The sequence below is a fragment of the Gymnoscopelus braueri genome, assembly GCF_963280865.1.
Source record: "Gymnoscopelus braueri genome assembly, chromosome: 24".
Taxonomy (NCBI): Eukaryota; Metazoa; Chordata; class Actinopteri; order Myctophiformes; family Myctophidae; genus Gymnoscopelus; species Gymnoscopelus braueri.
Window position 1 is genome coordinate 38,929,865 of NC_137626.1, and position 22,916 is coordinate 38,952,780.

Here is a 22,916-nt window from a genome sequence, read left to right on the forward strand (position 1 = left end):
GTTCTAATAATAGCTTAAATTGATGAACCACTTAATCGCTATGTTATACTTTATTGTGGGATCGCTAAAGCGATCACACTAATGTTATTGCCACTATTTCTTATTATTATTATATCTTCCCACCGTTTTTTGACGGCTAACTAGTCCTTCATACTTTTAGCTACAAACTCCATTCCAACTCTACAACGTTCGGCCTACTTAGGACATATCGGCTACCATTTGAATTTTTGAAATCATTTGTACTTTTAGAGATATTTCACTTTTTACTTCTAAAAAACTCCCATTCATTTCAATGGAGAAATTCATACTTTTAGCTAGAAACTCCGTTCCAACTCTATAACGTTCAGTTCAAGTGACTAAAAATACTTTAAAGTAAATACCTTGAGTAAAAATACTTAAGAGTACTTATATTGAGTAAAAATACTTAAAAGTACTCAAAATGAGTAAAAATACTTAAAAGTTGAAAAAAATAGTAAAAATACTTAAAAGTTGAAACCTTTCAAACCTTTCAAACCTTTCAAACCTTTCAAACCTTTAGAACCTTTCAAACCTTTAGAACCTCTTAAACCTTTCAAACCTCTTAAACCTTTCAAACCTTTCAAACCTTTCAAACCTTTCAAACCTTTCAAACCTTTAGAACCTTTCAAAGCTTTAGAACCTTTCAAACCTTTCAAACCTTTCAAACATTTAACTCTACTAACACTATCAATACTCAATACCATCAACATTCTTAGCGATCCCACACTGTTTCTTCAGGAACAGTACCTTCTAGTTGTAGAATAGTATTGCACAAAAACGGCTGAAATGGTCGAGCTTGTAGATCTGCTATTTTGACTATTGATTTGATTATTTATTTTAATTAAATAGATTAGTTGGAGTTCCACCCCTACAAAGAGTAGAGATATTCAATTTACCTCTGCACATAAGCCTAATGATTTCAAATCCACACCTCTTCTTTTGGTATCCCATCATTCATTAATGTATGTTTTGTAATATTAATCAAAATCTACAAAGTTTTCAAATAATTGTAGAAGTACGATATTTGTCTCTGAGATGTAGTGGAGTAGAAGTAAAAGTATAGAAATTTGGGAATACGCCAGTAAAAGTACCTCAAAATTGTACTTAAGTACAGTGCTTGAGTACATGTACTTAGTTGGCTGGGGGATGTACTTGTATCAAGCTGCCTCATGCTACAGAAACAGGAGATAGGCAGTACGTGGTTCTCAACCTTTTCAGGCTGTGACCCCCCAAAATAATCATATTTGAGCAGGCGACCCCCCCACCCTGAAAAGCACTTGGAATTGAATGTGTTGAGGCATTACATTTTGTTTGACTCGGTTCCACCCTCGACTCGGTTCCACCCCTGCTCATTTTGCTAGGGTTGGATGGCTCAGGGTTGAGGACAGAGTACAGCAACTTGCTATGGGCCTGGTCTACAAGATTCGACACAACATTGGGATATGTTGGGATGTATTTTTCAAAATACTTCCAAAACGTAAATGAAGTCCACGATCATAACACCAGAGGTAGCTCCACTGATCATGTTCAACCCAGATTTGGCACAAACAAAGGAATGAACTCTTTCTCATGCTATACAACAAAAATGTGGAATGCCCTACCCAAAGGAGTAAAGGAGTGTAAAAGTAAAACCCTACTCACTTTCAAAACTGCCCTAAAGAATCACCTTCAGGAGGCTGCAATTCCAAACTGGCCCCTGTCAAAGTCTTAACCTACCCCCCCCCTCCTCCTCCTAAAACTGTCTATTGTACATATTTCTTGTCTTTCATACCAGTAACCTGTAAGCTGATTGTATGACGTTCTGCATAGTAGTGTATATTTGTATGTCTTCTTAAATGTCATCATGATTTCAGTGCATGGGGATCTCATTTTAAATAAGCCACTGTGCTTTTATGAGCGATCCAGTTTAGATGACCTTGTATTGTGAATTGTACTTCCATGTATTGTTTCCATGTCTTTCTAAATAAAGTATTCAATCAATCAATCAATCAATCCACAGATAAATATTGTGAAAATAGCCGATCTACAAGCTCACAACGTCTCGCGTTGAGCTTGTATGTCGGCTATTTTCAAAATGCTTGCTTCTTATATTATTTGACAATTTGTCCAATGTTTGATCAGTTTTTATAGTATAGTTTGTCGATTGCGTTTCATGCAGTAATGGTCTTTTTTTCTTTTCTTTCTTTCTTTTTCGAGGTATTGAAAAGGTCTTAAAAGTCCTTCAACTGTCACTTCACTGTCATCTTGGGGACACCCCCGGGGGTCCCGATCCTCAGGTTGAGAACCACTGCTCTAAGGGCCAACATGGCTCGGCAAGGCTTACTTTTTTCTCTCCCTTCTGGTCAGACTGAATTAAATACTCACATTTCCTTTATGTTTTATTATCCCTGGTGTCTCTTTTATGTTTATGTATTGCTTCTGTTATTAGCGATACCCTAACCAGATTGTCCTGCATGTATGTACTTCTATTATTACTATACTCATGAGGGCCAAAAGAGGGGACATTTTTCAAAAAGTGTCACTAATATATTTTTATGTTTCAATTCAAATATAGCGAAAATAGCAGATCTACAATCTGCAGAACAAGTCACACCTTTCACCAATTGTCGTTCAAAGAACAGTATACAGGGTTTAAAGGGCCATTTCACTTTATAAAACCCTTCTGGGCTCATTTCACATATTCACGTTCTAATCAGCAAAATGGTGGGAAACATACATCTCAGCCTTCGCTCAAAAACAAACCAAAACCGAATTTGCTGTATTATCATCTGGTGAGACACAGGGCATATGCAGTAGTAGTACCACTTAAACGCCATATGGGTGAGCGGACGGAGTACCTCAGGGTTCTATACTGGTGTATGTTCTGTTTTTATACTGGTGTCTTTTCTGAAAATAGCTGATCGACAAGCTCACAACGCGTCACAGCGCGACGTGTTTTGAGCTTGTCAATCTGCTATTTTCAGCGAAAGCTTTCCCCACGATACGGACGCTGGGGTTTAATTGGTTAGGCCTTATATACTTTGTCTTGCAACAAATACTGGAAATAACTGGTCTGGTCAACAGCTATTTTATTAATGTCTTCGCCAGAAGGAAAGGATGTTTTGCACCCTATCCGTCCGTGTGTGCGTCCGTGTGTGTGTGTGTGTTTGTGTGTCCGTCGCCCCCTCCGTCTGTAAACAGCTAATCTCCGGCACCGTTGGCATGATCGCAGTGAAACTGTAATTATTCAAATCAGCCTCATGGTAGCGCTATAACAGGCCAATTCGTGTTTTTAGCTATAACTGCACCGATTAGTGTAAAACTTTGTATGCATGCGCACTCCCTAGAGGCCAAGGAAAAACCTTTGCCCTGCATTTTTCACATGTACCTTTTATAGCGCCACCAGGAGGCCAACTTATGTAAACACATTTTTGGATATTACTCCTTCAGATCTTATCCAAATTTCACGCAAATCGGTATTTTTCATATTCCTTCCTGATTGGCTAAAGTTTGCAGGAGTGGCCTGTTTTGAACAAAATGCCTCAATTCATGAATGCACACCGATTGTCCGATTGAGGTGAAACTTTGCACGCGCATTTGCACTCGGTTGAGGAACAAATGCCACCCTTTCAACATTGCCCTATTATAGCGCCACCAGGCGGGCGATTTTTAGCAAAACATGTTTTTTAATATTACTCCTACAAATGTTGCCCAAGCATCAAGCAAATCGGTTATCTCTTAAGTCAAGTGATCAAGACGGATCCGTCCGATTTTTCACATTCCAGCCTGATTGGTGAATTCCGAACATTACTGGCCACACTAACCTACCTGATCTGGCGGAGATCTGTGCTCCGAGGAGCACCCTTTCTAGTTATAATTATTTTTATTTATTTTTGAAAATTGTAAACGTTTTGTAATGTTGTGAAATTGCTCAAGGGATGCAAATACAAAAAGTTGTTAATAAAGAGAACAGTCTGGCGATCAGGTGCAGGATAAAACAGAAGATCAGCACGAAGACTATGAGTCTGTGTAGACTGTCTCGTAATCCATATACAATAGATAGCATCGTTTCTTAACAGCTTTCACCAAACTTGCTTTGGCAAGGTTTTATCCTAGAAGAATCTACACCACTGGTTTTCAACCCTTTTCATATCAAGGTCCAAAAGATACAAATTGGTACCCTGACCTGAAAATGCATTTTCTGTCCGGGGACAATGAGTACTAGCGGCACATAGAGCTATTTAACATTAGTTTTAACCAAAGAAAAATCACTTACCGTACCTTTAAAGCTTCTCCCTTCAGATAATCAATATTAATTCAATATCCTAACACCAAACCAATTTACTCCTAACACTAAATATTACCAAGTCAGCATTGTGCACAGTGAAATCCTAAGAACAAAATAACTCAAACTAATGCAGTCAGTTAGTCGAAACCAAATCAGGCAGCTTTATTTCAAAATGGAGTGAACAAAGCAAATCAAGACCTTATCAAAACAAAAACACTACAAGAAACAATGTTAAAAAAAAGAAAAAGCCCAGTACAATAAGACACTATTAACACAAACTGAAAAGTACAGTGTGCAGTACAGAGGTAACAAAAAACAGACAGCGTATATCTGAGACATATTGCACCGTTAGAGAAAGGCAAAACGATCTAACCGATAAGCAACTCAACTTATTGATCTCGTATAATCTATAGATATATCCAATATAATACACGAATGCAGCATCAATGTTGTCTTGTTGCTACAGCAACCCTGCTGACTGTACAATGCCAAGAACCACTGGCTGGTTCCCTGGCGTTCTCCTTGACCAGTAGTTATCAAAGTGGGGTCCCGGGACCTCCAGGGGTCCTTGAGGGGGTTCCACGTGGGCCCCCAGCTAAATGATTGGTAATTAGGAACACAATGGACCCATACAGGTCTGTAACACTGAGAGCGGGCAAATGTTACGGGTCCGTTTGGTTCCATTTGTACACTCTCAGAGTTATAGGGGGTCCGTGGCTTAATGGATAGCAAACTGGGGAGGGGGGGGGGGGGTCGTTGACATTAAAAGCGTTTTGGGAATCACTGCCCTTGACGACAGGACTGGCATCACCTTTGGCGAGTAGCTTGTGAGAGGGGGATGGGGAGATGCTGGCGTGTGAAAGATGTTCGTCCGGTAAATAAAGAGCATGTGAGGATTTCGAGGGCCGGAAGAACAAACAAATGAATCAATCCACAGTTTAACATTGTAAGCTACATGCCCCACCGAGTTGAGGGCTGTTGTGTTTGCGTCGTGGTTTGCACATGTCGTTGCAGTTGGTCAGAAACCTAACATCTCAAAATGTCAACGTTTTCTCCCCCATATATTTATACCGTACTTAGTTGTACAACAGTGTTGTTTTTTTTCCATTTCCTGAAAAGTAATGGTTCTGGTTTCCACCCGACAGTGACGACATGTGTTGTATTATACTGTAATGTAAAACTGTCATTCGGTGCACAAATGTTCGTTCAGCCACCAGCCACAGCAGTTAGAAGATTCTGATACTGGCGAGCCGTTTGCTAAACTGCTTCTTTGGCTGGTAGAACACACACGTTCATAATCCTCAGTTCAGGATTGGCCCAACTGGTACCAAAGCCCAAATTCCATCCTGCTGCCATTTGTAGTTATTGTTGATTTATTTAGTGTCACTTTGTGGATTTATGTAGCTTTTTATTTAAAGGATCACTTCACCCATTTTCAGTCCATGTTCATATAATTGGTCCTCGCTAATGCTCATTAGAAATTAATGGCACCATTTCTGTCTACTCACTCTTTATATTGCCTGTCGTGTTTCTTTTTTTAAAACATTGTACACATTTCTATGGACCCGAGTCCGCTAATAAAGACTAATACAGATTGAATTGTCTCAAAGGAGGGCTGTGGACAGTTCATAAACCCTCCTACCAATGACATCATATTAGTGAGGACCAATTATATGAAGATACATTTGAAAATAGGTAAAGTCTCAAAAGCTAGGGGGGGGAAGAAAAGTCAGATTGGTGGAGAACAAGCAAGGAAACTTAACGTACAGAGAGGAACATGGTCTGGTGACGTCATACGGACAAATTCACCAGCCTGGCACATTTCTACATTATAACATCTCTCAGCGGAGACGTGGAAGAGAAGAGTGTTCCCTAAAACAATCCAAGCACTCCAGTCCTTCAACACCAATTCCAAAAGATATTTTAAAAACTAAACATCCAATTCCAAAGTCCTCCTCGCTTTAAACACAAGCCTTGGACCAAATAACAGAATGGTCAACGGAACAACAAAGTCACATCATTATAGCACTGTTACAACAAACCATGCTCAAAATGTTTAATTCCAAACGCAGTATTCAAATGGATTCCACATGTTTTTGGGGTAGTGAGGTAAACAATTGAATAACAATGACAGTGTGTCCTATGAGTGTAGTGAGCGGATTCACAGTATGAATGATAACTTATTGTGGTCTTCGGGGGTTTGATGGGGACGGACAGCGACCTCATGAGGCCAGGCCGAGTAGGAAGCCCCCACAAAAGCCACTGGAGACCACGATGTTCCTCTTTATGAAGTCTGTCGCCTGGGGAAGAGGAGAGGAAGACGGAAGCATTAGAGAAATGACAGTGTGTACAGTAACTAAGTACATTTACTCGAGTACTGTACTTAAGTACAATTTTTAGGTATTTTTTACTTTACTTGAGTATTTCCTATTTTCAATACTGCAACCTCTAGTGGCGTATTGCTTTATTCTCAAACTTTGTAATTTCAAGGTTCAAGTTTGATATGCATTAGGCCACGGACCCCCATTTGATACCATTGTTTTCATCTCATGGACCCCAATCTGCAGTAAACTCCTCACCACAGTGTCAATTTAACGGTGTGAGTGTAGGAATGGAACCAAATAGACCCTTACCTTACTGGTCATTGGTTCCATTCCAACACTCTCACAGTTATAAACCTGTAAGGGTCCATTTGGTTCCATTTGCACTCTCTCAGAGTTACAGACCTGTAAGGGTCCATTTGGTTCCATTTGCACTCTCTCAGAGTTACAGACGTGTAAGGGTCCATTTGGTTCCTAACTATCATTTGGTTCCATTCGTAAACTCTCACAGTTAGACCCGTAAGGGTCCATTTAGTTCCTAAGTAACTATCAATAATCATTCAGACACTAACCACCATACGGTGAACAACTCAAACCCCAGAAAGCTCACAACGCGTCACAGTGTCAGCTTGTCGATCGGCCATTTTCAGCGCAAGCCTTCCACACAGTAACAGAAAAGACACCAGTATAGGGTCGACCATATTGGGGTTTAAGTTGTTAAAAGTGAACAGTCTATGAAACAAAACAAAAAAAAGTCTAATTCAGAGGTTCTCAAACTATGGGTCAGGACCCCAAGTGGGGTAGTGGGAAGGTAATGGTGGTGTCACACACTGACAACTGAAGGGGGAAAAAAAGAAGACGACAAATGATTCTTCACATGAAGTCCATTTCATTTGTTTTTGAAAGGCATAGCCTGTGAATGTACGAACAAATACACGCTATATACAGTGGTGGAAAGTTACTAAGTACATTTACTTAAGTACTGTACAATTTTTAGGTATTTGTACTTTACTTCGAGTATTTCCAATTTCCAATACTTTTACTTCTACTCCACTACATCTCAGAGTCAAATATTGTACTTTTACTCCACTACAATTATTTGAAAACTTTAGTTACTAGTTACTTTTCAGTAATAGCAGTTCTAAAGTTCACAACGTGTCGTGATGCGACGCGTTGTGAGCTTGTAGAACTGCTATTTTCAAATACTTTAGTACTTTTACTTTTGGTACTTCAAGTACATTTTGATACCAAAACTTTTGTACTTTTACTCTAAGTAAAATTTTGAATTCCGAATTTTTACTTGTAACAGAGTACTTCTACATTGCAGTATTGATACTTGTACTTAAGTGAAACATTTGAGTAGTTTTTCCACCACTGGCGATATACGCAGAAACACCTTTTTGTAGCTTCCAAACGACATTGATAAGACAATCAGCATATCTCTGGTGTCGGGCAGAAACCAGCTATGTCCAAGATATTAACTTTCAAGAAATGAAATTGACGAGGCACAATACTGCCTCATTAAAAGTTGGTACGGTGACTTTAAACATTGGCAGATACTTGAATTTACTTATATTATCATCACATTACCCAAATACAGCTCAAGCTCAAGGTTTTTGACCATTAATGGAGATTTTTGTTGTCGTTAGGTGTGGTTTGAACGACGACTTTAGTCAGAAGCGCTTTTTAATACTTTTCATTGGTTCAATATTTGTAAAAACCTGCACACGGACATAAAGGGTGTTCAACAGTGGTGGAAAAAGTACTCAAATGTTTTACTTAAGTAAAAGTATCAATACTACAATGTAGAAGTACTCTGTTAAAACAAAAAATCTGGAATTCAAAATTTACTTGAGTAAAAGTACACAAGTATTGGTATAAAAATGTACTTAGGTACCAAAAGTGAAAGTACTAAAATGTTTGAAAATAGCAGATCTACAAGCTCACAACGCGTCGCATCGCGAGCTTGTAGATCAGCTACTTTACAAATAGCCTAGGTATAAAATAGGGCTAAAGTGGTTAATGTATGTTTTATAATGTAATACATTTATATCCACAAAGTAGTTTTCAAATACTTGTAGTGGAGTAAAAAGTACAATATTTGCCTCTGAGATGTAGAGGAGTAGAAGTAAAAGTATAGACAATTGGAAATACTCCAGTAAAGTAAAAGTACCTCAAAATTGTACTTAAGTAAATGTACTTAGTTACTTTACACCACTGGTGTTCAGTAGCACTGATTTATAAAACTTTAGTTTTTAAGTTTAAAAATGGAGATAGCTGGTTTCTGCCCGACAACGACAATATACTTTATTGCAACTCTGAAATTGCACTATAAAGTTTGAGGTTGGCAAAAACATGTCCACCATGAAAAAGGGGTGCTGGTCTAAAAATGTCTGAGAACCCCTGTCTACACTCTGTCGTACGACAGTGTCTCGCGCCTAAAATAGCTGATCTACAAGCACACGTGACAAGTGTGCTTGCAGATCTGCTATTTTTGGAATCGGCTTAAGCTTATCAGGGAGCAACGACCAGTGGGTGTATTATTTCAAATTGCACACTAGAGGGATGTATTGTGCAGCATGTTTCCAACTACACCAGGTGGAGACCACTGTACTGCATATCGCCTCTGTCGGTTGGAAACCTCATTATGTCAAAACACTGTTACTTTTCAGGATATATGCAGTTGATGCAGCGGCTGGTGGGAATTTTGAGTTCTCAAAATGCATATTTATGCTCAAACACGAAGTCTTATATAGTACATATGCACAGTAATAATCTGTATAGTTTACATATCCAGATTTAGGAAAATATACTTTTATTTGACAAAAGTATACAAATGATGGCATCCTGCCTGAGAGCAATTGATATCAAAAAAATAAAATCATGCTGAGTCAGTCAGAGTCTCTAAGAGTTCTCCACGGGCCTGAAAATTAAGGCCTGGCCCTAACTGGGCCGGCTCCGAACAATTGCCATACTTTTAGGCCCAAAAAGGTGTCGTTGGGGGGTCTCTCTCTCTCTCTCTCTCATCTCTCTCTCTCTCATCTCTCTCTCCTCTCTCTCTCTCTCTCTCCTCTCTCTCTCTCATCTTCCTCTCTCTCTCTCTCTCTCTCTCTCTCTCCTCTCTCTCTCTCTCTCTCTCTCTCATCTCTCTCTTCTCTCTCTCTCTCTCTCTCTCTCTCTCTCTCTCTCTCTCTCTCTCTCTCTCTCTCTCTCTCTCTTCTCTCTCTCTCTCTCTCTCCTCTCTCTCTCTCTCTCTCTCTCTCTCTCTCCTCTCCTCCTCTCTCTCTCTCTCTCTCTCTAAACAGGAATAAAGGTAGATTGCAAAGTTTAAACCCTTCACTTCTATGACATTGTGATGCCTATTTTATACACAGCTAATATTATACGCAATATGCACACAATAAGAATATTCACAAAATGTGATAACTATGGGGTGATTTTCTTCTGCATGCTGTTAGTAGGCCAAAGGAGATCTCCTTGGCCTACTAACAGCGTGCAGAAGAAAATCAGAGCTGATCGGTGTAGTGGGGCTGCCGTAGCTTAATGCAGCGGTTCTCAACCTTTTCAGGCTGTGACCCCCCCCAAATAATCACATTTGAAGTGGAGACTGCCCACAATAATCCTATTTTAACGGAGGACCTCCCAAAATAATCATATTTGAACTGGGACCTGTGAACCTGTTCACTCGGGTGAAAGAGAACGGCGCAATCTTTTATAAGACAATTAAAAAACAAAATCTTGTTTTTCTCGTCGACGGCAGGCTGCGCCTTAGCAGAGAAAAACGAGAAATCTCGTCGATGGCAGGCATTGAGTTAACCACAGCAACAGATTCAGAGGGAATAGATAAAGAAAACTCTCTTCTCCAGGTACCTTTACCTCCTCAATGAAGGAGTTGATTTCAGGAGCTGCTTTGTTGGCCTTCTTCTTCAGGTGCTTCTTGGCTTTGTTCACGTCTTTCTCCACCTTCTTCCAGTCCACCTGCACATACCCGCTGTGATTGGCTATCTGTGGGGGCGACAAAACCACGGAATGATGAGAATGACATCATCACTGCAATACATGACCAAACAAAGTGATGATTGATGAAAGAAGTACTCATTTTTTACTTAAGTAAAAGTTTCAATACCCTACTGTAGAAAGTCTGTACGTATACAAGTACAAGTTCGGTATACATCATTTTTAAGTTTACAAATATATAAAAATAGCAGATCTACCAGCTCACAACACATCGCAAAGCGACACGTTGTGAGCTTACAGTACCTCGGCTATTTTCAAATTGCCAAACTATTTAGGTCTGAAGTGGTTTTGTAATAAAACTCTACAAAGTAACTAAAGTTTTAAAATAATTATAGTGGCGTATAAGCACAATATTTGCTTTTGAGATGTAGTGGAGTAGAAGTACAATTGTACTTAAGTACAGTACTTGAGTAAGCGGGGAATATAGGACCTAACCTAAACCTAACCCTAACCATAACCTTAGTGGGGGAACATAGGTCCGGGGAACATAGGTATGACCCCCTTTCCACCACTGTGATTAACACATCTTTGCGGGCGTGCCCTGGGAATGCCGACTCATGCTTCATTCATGGTCGGTTGCACTGCAGCGTAGCGAGAAGAAAATAGCAGACCTGCAACGCCCTGAACGTGTCGCATCGGCGTCGCGTTCAGGGCTTGTAGGTCTGCTATTGCCTGCAAGCGGCACCGTCGTGCAGTGGTGTAAAGTAACTAAATAAATAACTCAAGTACTTCCACTCCATTACATCTCAGAGGCAAATGTTGTACTTTTTACTCCACTACAATTATTTGAAAACTTTAGTTACTAGTTACTTTGCAGATATAAATTACTACGTTATTAAACATACATTAACCACTTTAGCCCTATTTTAAACCTAGGCTATTTGAAAATAGCCGATCTACAAGCTCACAACGTGTCGCGATGCGACGCGTTGTGAGCTTGTAGACCCGCTATTTTCAAACATTTTAGTTCTTTTGCTTTTGGTAATTTAAGTACATTTTGATACCAATACCGTTGCACTTTCACTCAGGTGAATTTTGAATTCCGGACTTTTACTTGAAACAGAGTACTTCTACATTGCAGTATTGATACCTTTACTTAAGTAAAACATTTGAGTATTTTTTCCACCACTGCCGTCGTGTGACGAAGTACGAATCGGACTTTTTTGTCTAGACGTTCTTACCTGTAACAAGAGGAATCCTCCGCCCACGGCCGTAGCAGCGATCTTCCCGACTCTCTGGAAGAGGTAACCTGCACACCTGGAGGGGACAGAGGGGTCGGTTCTACTCTTTTATCCATGACGACGGAAACATTTCAATGCTATTCAACCCATTGAAACTGGGAGAGCATCCGTGTCCTCTTAGATTTTAGCTTTACGAGAGTGTGTCTCTCACGATTTAACCTATTGAATCCGGGAACGCATCCGTGTCATTTTTTGATTTCTTTGGGCTATTAAAAAATAACAGATCTACAAGCTTATAGTGCGGCACCGAGTGCCACGCTATGAGCTTCTAGATCTGCAAAAAAAAAAAAAAAAATCGTGAAAATGTGTGCAAATCTGTGTAACTCAAATCTTTGCTTCTGAGGTAACACTTTTTCACGATAAAAAAAGAAATAGCAGATCTACAAGCTCGTACAGCTGCTATTTTTGAATAGCCCAAATAAGGAAAATAAATGACACAGATGCGTTCCCGGTTTTAATGGGTTAAAATGAATAGCAGATATACAAGCTCAAGCTTGTATATCTGACATTTTTGAAGAATCGTGAATATTTGTGCAAATCTTTGAATATATGTATGTTAAAAAAAAAATTTTTTTTAAAGTACAATTATTTTCTAGTTGGTCTATGTCTCATAGGAGGGCTGCGGACCCTTCGGAAATCCGCCTACCAGTGACATCGGTTATTTTTTTAACAAGATTTTTTTTTAATGTATTTAGATTCGTATTAAGGCGAGAAGTTCAGAACAATGGTTCCATTATAGCACGATCATTCTCCAGGAATAGAAAGCCTGCATTTTCTATTAGCTTCTCCATCAATGAGGTCACTGGTAGGCGGGTTTCTGAACTGTCCACAGCCTTCCTCTGAGACACAGACTGAGTAGACAGAAATGGAACCATATTATAATTAGTGAAGACCAATTATATGAAGATACGTTGAAAATGGGTGACGTCATCCTTTAATGGGTTAACCTTAAAGCCCTGTCCACGCCAATGATTCACAACACAATTAGTGTCAACTTGAAGCATTATCCCAAAACTGCGCTGAGCTGCAACGGGTCAATTCAGACCGCTGCCATTTCTTGCAACTGGTTAGCGGATCCACAAGCTCACGTCGTCTTGTGAGCTTGTAGATCGGCTATTTTCGCTACTTTTGCGTGACACTTGTATGATGATGATGAAGTAGGACATTCATTGATAAAAATAAAAAAAGACAAAAAATAAATAAACGTAAAAAGTTAAAATATGGAGCTACAAGGTTTCTAACAGAGTGATGATGTGTTGTGGACCCTACCATCCAGTGACCCCTCCCATCATGATCTGTGTGGCCACGGAGTACTTCTCCGCGATGGGGCCCGAGTTGTTCCCAAACACTCGGCTCCACCACTGGTGTCTGCGGGCGTATTCTGTCAAGTCCACCACCTCGTAAACCTCATCTTCACTCTCTGGGTCGTCCTGACCTGTGGTGTGGTGGAAGAGGACACATACATACAATTATATGAATTCTGTGTTACAGACAGGCAGACAGACGCACGATAAATTATTCAGCCAGAGGGTTAGGGGCTGAATAACTGTATATATCACGGGTCGCATTAGGCCGGCAATAGGGTCTATGCACAGTGGCCATATTGGAAAGAAATTGGGCCTCTTCCTTAACCCATTTAGACCGGGAAAGTATCTGTGACATTTTAGATGTATTTGGCTATTCAAAAATAGCAGATATACAAGCTCATAGCGCGGCACCGAGTGCCTCGCTATGAGCTTGTAGATCTGTTATTTTTGGAAAAATCGTGAATATTTTAGCAAATCTTGGAATATATATTTTTTGAAGCGAACATTTGTAAAATATTTTGTTCCAGGGACCCCCAGAAGCAAAGAATTGAGTTACAAATGTCCGCTTTAAAAAAATTAAAGAAAATATTTGCACACATTTTCAGGATTTTTCAAAAATAGCAGATCTACAAGATCATAGCGCGTATGAGCTTGTATATCTGCTATTTTTGGATAGCCAAAAGAAAGAAAACAAATGACAGATGCCTTCCCGGATTGAATGGGTTAAGTTCCTTACTTCATTCATAGGTGTTACCACATCATATAGGATCCTTCGCCTTGTGCTTCGTTTCATGTTCCATTATGCTTAGGCCGGTCACAATTATTACATAATCGTCTAATCACAATTATTAGAGATAAACACAATTATTTTTGCAGAATTGTTATAATCGTTGCCATGTTGAACAATGTTCACACATTTTCAAGGCTATATTTAAGTTATTTGTCATATCTGCCCTGTGCATTTTTTTTATTACGAAGCCTAAAAGGCAAACATTAATTCATTTTTGATTCATAATGTTCCAATGTTCAATGCCAAACACACAATTAAGTCGTTAATCACAATTATTTGAGTGACAATTAATCGCCAACTTAATTTGTAATCGTGACCGCCCTAATTATGCTGTTACACCACAGCTATTACACCAGTATTAATTACAAAGGCTGGATATATAATATAATTCTCTCCTGGACATTAAAATATATAAATATATATATCATTTTTATTTATTTTTCTTCACCGCAAATCAGACACATTTCAAATCCTAGGCTCCTTAAATTAGCTCTCTCTTATAAGTAACGGTCAATTTCACAGGGGTACTGTGTGAGAAAATCTAATCGGAAAAGGTTTACAAAAACAAGGTTGTTAGGACAAAAAACCAACAACAATGCATGTGACATACATAAGACGATTCATCAGAGACAACAGCTGTCCATTACTAGCATCATGGCAAGGTCGCATGGCATGCACCACGATAATCATAAAGATGGACCCATCCCAACCCGTAAAAATAATAACCAATTTTAATTGCAAACTTCTATGAGGAGACGAGATCTCTAAAAATGCTTAATCGACTTTCCCAAAGTGTCACCATACCTGGGAGTAGCCTTTTTTTTAATGTATTGCTGGCGAGATGTTACGAATATGAATAATAATTCTGAAGTGCCTATTTGTGTTGTGTGCAGTAACCTTTGATTGCTCTTTACTCTGAAGGAAAAATAAGTGCTGAAACATCATTACGCACACATGTTCATGAATTGGAAAAGTATTACGGCAGTTATTGTTATCAGATGTCTGGAAAACTAATCATAACACATATTACACACACACACACAGTGTGTGTGTGTGTGTGTGTGTGTGTGTGTGTGTGTGTGTGTGTGTGTGTGTGTGTGTGTGTGTGTGTGTGGAGCAGTGTAGGCTGGGCCAGTGCGGGTGGGAAATTTTAAGTTTTTTTCGGGTGATATTAAAATAAAATAAAAATGTGTCTTCATTTTTTTTGGGGGTGGGCAGAAAAAACAAATGGGTGGGCCCAGGCCTACCTATGCCAACATAGACAACATATACACGGACACACTATAAATATATATATATATATATATATATATATACACACACACACACACACACCTGAAATATTTTTTCCCAAATAAAAACGAGTGTCATTTTTGGGCAGAAATTACAACAGGTCACACACACACAGACGCACACACACGTGTAGTCTGTTGTGCAGCTCTGCCAACGTTTAGTGATTACAGCCTCCACACACACACACACACACACACACACACACACACACACAGTGACATAACATTTTAGCTAAGACCCTACCTCATACATCACAACCCTCCCCCCCGCCCAATGTATCTTCGACAATACAACACAACTCGTATCATAAAGTGAGGTCCAGAGGACCCCCGGTGGATCCCTAGCAAAAAGGAACAGTTAGAAAACGCTTTAAGCCCTATTTGGATGTTCCGTCTCTTCGAAAACAGCCGATCTACAAGCTCACAACGCGTAGCATCGCGACGCATTGTGAGCTTGTAGATCGGCTGTTTTCGAAGAAATCGTCTCTTGTGGGGGTCCCTGGCACCAAATCTGTAATGAGGTTGTCCGCCGAGAAATGAACATCCAACTTGGGGAACCATTGGCGTGAGGATGTCTGATAAAGACCATAAAGAGGGTTTGTTGTCACTCACCTTCTCTGTGGTCCGCCGACGCCATTTTGGATTTAACTGCCTCTCTTATGTCACCAGGATGTTGACAATCAGTGGTGGGAAAAGTATTCGCATTTTTTACTTAAGTAAAAGTATCAATACTGCAATGTAGACGTACTGTTACAAGTTAAAGTCCGGAACTCAAAATTCAATTTACTTGAGTAAAAGTACAAAAGTATTGGCAAAATGTACTTAAAATACCAAAAGTATTAGGTACTCATTATGCAGAATGTCCTGTTTCACAAGTTTTCAAATGTATAAATATAAAATTCCTTTGAAAATAGCAGATCTACAAGCTCACAATGTGTCGCATTAACCACTTCAGGGGCAGGCTGAAGTGGTTAGTACCTCAAAATTGTACAGTACTTGAGTAAATGTAACCAGTTACTTTACACCGCTGTTGACAATATGGACTCCGCCCACTCTGCGTGACGCTCAGCCACGTCACTCAACGCTCTGATCTTCACAACACACACACATGAAATAAAGAATGATATAAATGCATACTAGCTATGTGAAGAGAAAAAACTATAAAACCAAAACAAAAATATATTCACCTCATAATATGAAAGTATGCATAAAGAATAATACGAAACGAAAAAATGTCTCAAAAAATATCTGTGTGTGTGTGTGTGTGTGTGTGTGTGTGTGTGTGTGTGTGTGTGTGTGTGTGTGTGTGTGTCACGATCGTTGTAACACACACACACACACACACACACACACACACACACACACACACACACACACACACACTGTGTGTGTGTGTGTGTGTGTGTGTGTGTGTGTGTGTGTGTGTGTGTGTGTGTGTGTGTGTGTGTGTGTGTTACAACGATCGTCCATAAAATGTCTTTATATCTTTGAATAATGAGATGGTGATTTGGCCCTATGAATTTTATTCATCACTTTAAGAAACTGATTTTTGTACAAGACTGTATGAAGGAGATTGTCATGTAAGGTTATTGGTTTACCTATGATCCTAGATTACTATATATATATATATATATATATATATATATATATATATATATATATATATATATATATATATATATATATATATATATGTGTGTGTGTGTGTGTGTGCGTGCGTGCGTGCGTGCGTGTGTGTGTGGGGTGAATTGGGAATACACATTGTAGCAGAATTGAATATAGGCTAATATGAATGTATGTATAGGCCTACTATATGGGAATAAACATAGTTGCAGGTAATATGAATGTATATATGGGCGTAAACATATAGCAGATTTGAATATGCTATGAATGTATTATTTAGGCTACTGTAAGGGAATAAACATGTTGTATTCTCGTAGAGTTAAACATGGCCCCTGTCAAAGTCTTAACCTACCCCCTCCCCGCCCCTCCTCCTCAAACTGTCTATTGTACATATTTCTTGTTTTTCATACCAGTAACCTGTAAGGTGATTTGAACAGAGTTGAATACAATACGAAAGTATGCACTGTGTGGGAATACACAGAGTTGAAGAGTATTATGTGAATGTAATGTGGGAATAAACATATTGCATTGTTGTAGAGTTGAATATAGGCCTAATATGAATGTAAGTATGTACCATATGCCTATATGGGAATAAACAGAGTTGAATAAAATATGAAAGTATATACTGTATGGGAATACACAAGAGTTGAATATAATATGAATGTATGTATGGATGTATGTATGTACCGTAGGCCTACTATATGGGAATAAACAAGAGTTGAATAAAATATGAAAGTATGTACTGTATGGGAATACACAATAATTGAATATAATATGAATGTATGTACCGACGTGTAGGCCTACTAGATGGGAATACACAAGATTTTAATACGAAATGATGCACTATATGGGAATACACAGAGTTCAATACAACATGAAAGTGTACTGTATGGGAATACATAGTTGAACTTGAATATTATGTGAATGTAATGTATGGGAAATAAACATAATAGCAAAGACAGTCATATGGTGGCATGCGGCCGCTCTCATTGGCCGAAGAGGCACGGGAGGGCGTGGCCACGGCGGCGCGTGGGTTCGCTCGGGTGACACAATTATAACAACTTTAGCTCCGTGGCTGCAAAGGATTTACATGGTCCAGAAAAATCACACAGAATTTCCATTCCCGGATTATTAACCGCTACTTCTTCGCTTTTCTTTTTTTTCAACCAGAGACACCATCAAGGACAATAGCAATATTAATTCGAATAGTCATTTTTCGAATTACTATTCGAAAAAATGTGACGTTTCGAGGAGAGCCGCTGCGCTCGCGCTCCTCCATGTCCCCGTCTGTAGAGAAAACCTTGTTGTACTTCAACACCGAAGAACCGCATCGGGTTTTTTTTCTGTTCTTTCTTTTAAACTTTCTCATCAGTTTTTTTAATCACGACATTTTAACAGTTTTTTAAAAAATACACATTTTAATTTCAAATTTAATTTGATTTCCATGCAATCTCGCGGTGGTGGTGGTGGTGTCGCCTCCTCCTCCATCATCGCCGCCGCTCGGAGTGTCTCGCGCTCGGCTCGCGCTGCCGTCGCCGCCGCCGCCGTCGTCGTCGCCGTTGCGGCTGCTGGTGATGAGGAAAAGAAAATGGCGGCGGGGGGAAAAGCGAGCAGCGGCGGCGAGCCACCCGAGCAGCAGGAGGACTTCCCGACGCTGACAGCCCAGGAGAGGGACGCTCTGGTCGGCGTGGACAGGTCGGCACGGCACGGCGCCCCCCCTCCTTGTTTTTTAACAACGCTCCATTTTCCAACCGTTAAAACTAGGGTTTCTTCCCCCTCTTTCTGCTCGACGTTGTCGACGCGTTGTGCCGAGGAAGGGGGGGAAGAAAACCTAGTTTCAACGGGTTAACTGACAGTTTGTTTCTTCTCTTTCTTGTGTTTTTTCCCCCCTTTCTTTTTTGCAGCTCGCTGTTCGGGTTTCAGAGGCTTCGTGAAGATGGCGCCAGCAGGACGAAGAAGGCCCTGCTCGTCAAGGTAAACTACTAACAGCCGGTAACCTAACGGCCGCCGCTCGAGCGGGTTTACGGAGAGAGAGAGCTCGCGCTGCTGCCTGGCGGCGCGGGGCGGCTTGCTTGTTGTGGGGCTTTAGCCACCGTTAGCTTAGCTTAGCTAGAGCACCGAGAGAGGAGCGGTTCAGACGGTAACAGGATAGGTGGGCACTACTAGGGGACAACTGGGCACCTCGACGTAAAATAGGCTATTTTGTCCAAAAATGGTTAAAAAAATAACATTTGAAAAATGTTCTTAAGCAATACATGATTAGAACATGCTTACACGTTTGACAGTTAAGGTCTAATGTTTCTACTATTGCTATACATTGCTACGAATCCCGTATGCCGTATATCCAGTCATTTTGGGGGCATAAACAAGAAGTTGAAGGATAAAATGAAGTATAATATTGATTTAACGTGCATGTTCACATCATGTATACTTACTTGAGACCATTTTTAAAATATTTTATTTTAAAAACATTTTGGACAAAATAGCCAATTTTACACCGAGGAGCCTAGATGTCCCCTAGTGCCCACCTATCCTGTATCCGTTCAAACACACACACACACACACACAAGCAGAAAGCAAGGCCCCCGTTGGTTCACCGAGGAGGAGGGAGGAGGCCTCCCGGTTCGACTCCCTGCTCGAATTAACGCCTTTCAACGGGGGGAGGGGGTGTCGACGTGCGTTTCTCCGGTCGGAAACGCGTTGTTTTCTAAACACGCACAGGGGAAGTGTATTAACGTATAGCCCGCACAGCGCAGCCTCCTCTCTGTTAGCCTGGACGGGGAGCTAATGTTGCTAACTGGAGGAGGAGGCTGCACCTGCGGCCGCAGCAGCCGGGGAAAGGACGCTCCTCTCCGCTCAGTTCATGTTGGGTCACCCCGGCCCCCAAGCAGCACCCCCAGCGCTTTATTATTCACTATGCTGCTTTGCAAAACGCAAATACACACACTATTAGCCTTTATACACTTAACAGACGTCACCGTGGCTTTGTTTTTGTGTAACACTGTGTGTGTGTTTGTGTGTCATTGTTGCACTATTCTATTAATGAGGAAACTTTGATGTTGTTGCTCTGCAGACGGCGTCCATCTCGTGCTGTTATTCGTGAATGCATCAGTGGGTGCATGATAATGATGATGATGTGTAGTAAACGGTTAAGTTATAATCCTGCAGGGTGGAGAGGAAGCTGGTTGTTAAACTGTCAGGGAGGAGGGTGAGGGTGCTTTCTAGTTGTCTGTGCGTTCTGCTTTGCATTGAGTCGGTGCTTTCTAGTTGTCTGTGCGTTCTGCTTTGCATTGAGTCGGTGCTGGTCGCGTTCAGGACCTGACCAGGTTGTTTTTGAACGAGAAAGTCTGCAAACGACTTGACATTTACAAGTAACGTTAATGGCTGGATGGCTGCCAGGGACTGGGTCGGTCCAAGATGGCGGGACATGGAGGAGTGACACCGGCAGCAACGATATTACCCTATTTGATATGAACAGGATCGACCCTGAAGCTTTCCCCGGTGTTTCCTTCGAGCCTTAGACCGTTGGTGTGTCATGCCTGTCATTCTCAGTAGGAGCCACAGTCATGTCAGTCTCTTTTGTTTACAGTATTGCATCGCTTCTCTGCTGTGTGTCTGTGTGTGATATTCAGATGGCAAGCTGAGTTTGAAATGCATTTGTTGGACCTGCAACTGTAACGCAACGAGCTGCAAACTTAACAACGGGGCAAAGCAAAACGTCTATGCATGTGTCCCGCAGCCCGGCTGGTGTTTGACAGCTCATGGTTTGAAGGGCTGGTCCAGCACTCTGGATGTGCTCGCTAGGTGGTGTGGGATAGCTGCATGAAGCAGTGCTGTAGCCTAGCACAGTGATTCTCAACCTTTTGAATTTCAAGGACCCCCAGTTTGATATGCATTAGCCCACGGACCCCCATTTGATAGAATTATTTATCTCTGGGACCCCGATCTACACTGTGAAATCCTCAGTGTTCATTTAAAGTAACTCTCAGTTACAGACTCATAAGGGTCCATTTGGCTCCATTTATACATGCAGAGTTAGACTCATAAGGGTCCATTTGGTTCCATTTGCACACACTCAAGAGTGACCTTGATTTGGTTGTCCCCAGAACTGACGTTGAGAAACGGTACTGTTGCAGAAACTCGGTGGATAACGGTGTCTGGGCCACGCAGCACAGCCATACTCTTTGACCACAAAACCACCTTATTTGCATCTGAGTTTGCACGCTTTCTCTGGCATTTTTGTTGTTGCATAACACACTGCATGGTTGCAATGGGACAGTGCACAGTTTGTTTGATTTACATTTTTTGTTACCAGGAAGTCTCATTCAGATCAGAAATCTATTTCACAAGAGAGACCTGGCCAAGGTAGCAGCCATATAAAAACAACACAAATCACAACACATTAAAATGCAACATATCTTCACTGTCGGGCGGAAACCTTGTATGTCCAAAACTGACTTCTTTAAGAAATGAAAACAAACAAAACAACCTGCGTTAGTTATTATTTAGTTACAAGCTCTTGTTAATACGTTGTATTTGTTCAATATTTATAAAACCTACAGACGTACTTAAACATGTTTATACAATTGCAAATCTACAGTCAAACGCTCATAAGGTGTTGTATCACAGCGCTTTGTGATCCTGTAGATAGGGTATTTTTGCTACTTTTGTGCGACACTCTTCTACGACCAAGTAGGGCATTAACTTACGAAACAAAAAGTTGAAATATGGAGATACAGATACAAGGCTTCTTCCCGACAACAATACCCTCATCCTAGTCACCTAGTGAAATGGCACAACAAGGACACACAGCCTCACACAGGCCTGTGTCCTGACATCATTAAAGATGTGTGCATGGTACATTATGGTTGGAGCTTCATTGTACCTGTTAAGTGTTTAAATGATTGGGTAAGATGGCTGAACTACAGAATGTGTATAAAGCTGGTGACATTGCTAGGTAAATGGTGGCAGGGAGGTTTCACACTGTCACAGCCTTGGATCTACTCTCTGAGGCAGGGTTCTTAAGCGTTTTTCAGACCAAGGACCCCTTAGCTGAGAGAGATGAAGCAGGGACCCCTACTACATATTGCATAAAATGGTGTTGCGGATTAAACCTTTCCATAGGTTGCATATATGGCTTCACAGACTTGTTTGACAGCACTCTCATCAGTGTTGTGTAAATGAATGTTTTTTGTTTGTTTACACATGATCTTTTTCTATTAATATTTTGGATTAATGTTTAATGTGTATTTTCAGACCTACTTAAACCCCCAATACTTTGACCATTGGCTCTGCACTTGGTCTGCTCTTTTTTTCCCTCTGCACCAAACCTCTTTGCCGAAATCTACAAGCTCGCTGTTAGGCGTGTGTAGTAGATCTGCTATTCTCGGCTAATGTTCCTCAGAATAGGGATTGTAGGGTTCAAGTGGTTAATGTAAAAAATCACACAAAGATTTGAAGCCCATGTAGTAGCTGGGTCCCCTAGGGGTCCCGGACCCCCTGTTGAAGACCCATGCTCTGGAGGAATGCTGTCTCTTTGGTGCTGCCCCTACTAATATACCTTATACCCTGGCCTGAAAGTTGTTAAACATCGGGACACATTGGCTGCATAATTGCAGATACCGATGTCGTGAAAAAAGTCAAATAAAGGTAGATATATGGCTCCAGTCTTTTTATGTCTTTGCATGAAAAAGTTATTACTTCTTGCTATTTTACAGCCCATTTACAGCTCAGACATCTAGCCATAGGCCTACAAATGTGGATATAGCTCACTGTATGATTAATATGATTACTTGCATGAGAATGTTAAGATTTGCTTCATGGAATGGCCTGGTAGTATGTGGTCCCTCGTTGGATCTTTGAGTGATCGTAGTGTGTGTGTGCTGGCTGGCTTGTTTTGTTGCAGTCTAATCCCACATTTCAGTATGTACAGTTACATTATATTCTCCATATTTAAATTTGTTATATTTATACGCAAGTTAATGCCCTACTTCGTTGGACAACAGTGTTGTGCAAAAATAGCGACCGATCTACAAGTGGA

General features: G+C 40.6%; 2 protein-coding genes across 3 annotated transcripts in view; one reads left to right on the forward strand and one right to left on the reverse strand.

Moving 5' to 3' along the window:
- Positions 1-4,422: 4,422 nt before the first annotated feature.
- LOC308080930 (FUN14 domain-containing protein 1) lies at positions 4,423-16,020 on the reverse strand. Of its 2 annotated transcripts, none has more exons than XM_080423042.1 (5): positions 15,866-16,020; positions 13,134-13,299; positions 11,805-11,880; positions 10,483-10,611; positions 4,423-6,585 (listed from the first exon to the last, which is right to left on the reverse strand). In XM_080423042.1, exons 1-5 carry the CDS (start codon positions 15,888-15,890, stop codon positions 6,508-6,510), a joined length of 474 nt encoding a protein of 157 aa, XP_080279168.1. In that variant the 5' UTR covers positions 15,891-16,020; the 3' UTR covers positions 4,423-6,507. The 2 variants fall into 2 exon arrangements, with proteins under 2 accessions (XP_080279168.1, XP_080279167.1); XM_080423041.1 differs by having other exon boundaries at positions 10,477-10,611.
- Positions 16,021-17,923: 1,903 nt separating this feature from the next.
- Positions 17,924-22,916, forward strand: part of LOC308080927 (lysine-specific demethylase 6A-like) — a 91,294-nt gene continuing 86,301 nt past the window's right edge. Inside the window, exons 1-2 of the mRNA XM_080423034.1 lie at positions 17,924-18,571; positions 18,781-18,850. Of these exons, the coding sequence (XP_080279160.1) occupies positions 18,321-18,571; positions 18,781-18,850 (321 nt within the window). The 5' untranslated portion in view covers positions 17,924-18,320. The remainder of the gene's footprint in view (positions 18,572-18,780; positions 18,851-22,916) is intronic.

Excerpts from the sequence above, each read along its gene's own strand:
- LOC308080930 (XM_080423041.1), bottom strand. The coding sequence starts at position 15,890 with ATGGCGTCGGCGGACCACAGAGAAG. Across the intron at positions 13,300-15,865 it reads GTCGGCGGACCACAGAGAAG|GTCAGGACGACCCAGAGAGT; the intron begins GTGAGTGACAAC and ends ACCACACCACAG. Across the intron at positions 11,881-13,133 it reads ATGGGAGGGGTCACTGGATG|GTGTGCAGGTTACCTCTTCC; the intron begins GTAGGGTCCACA and ends TGTCCCCTCCAG.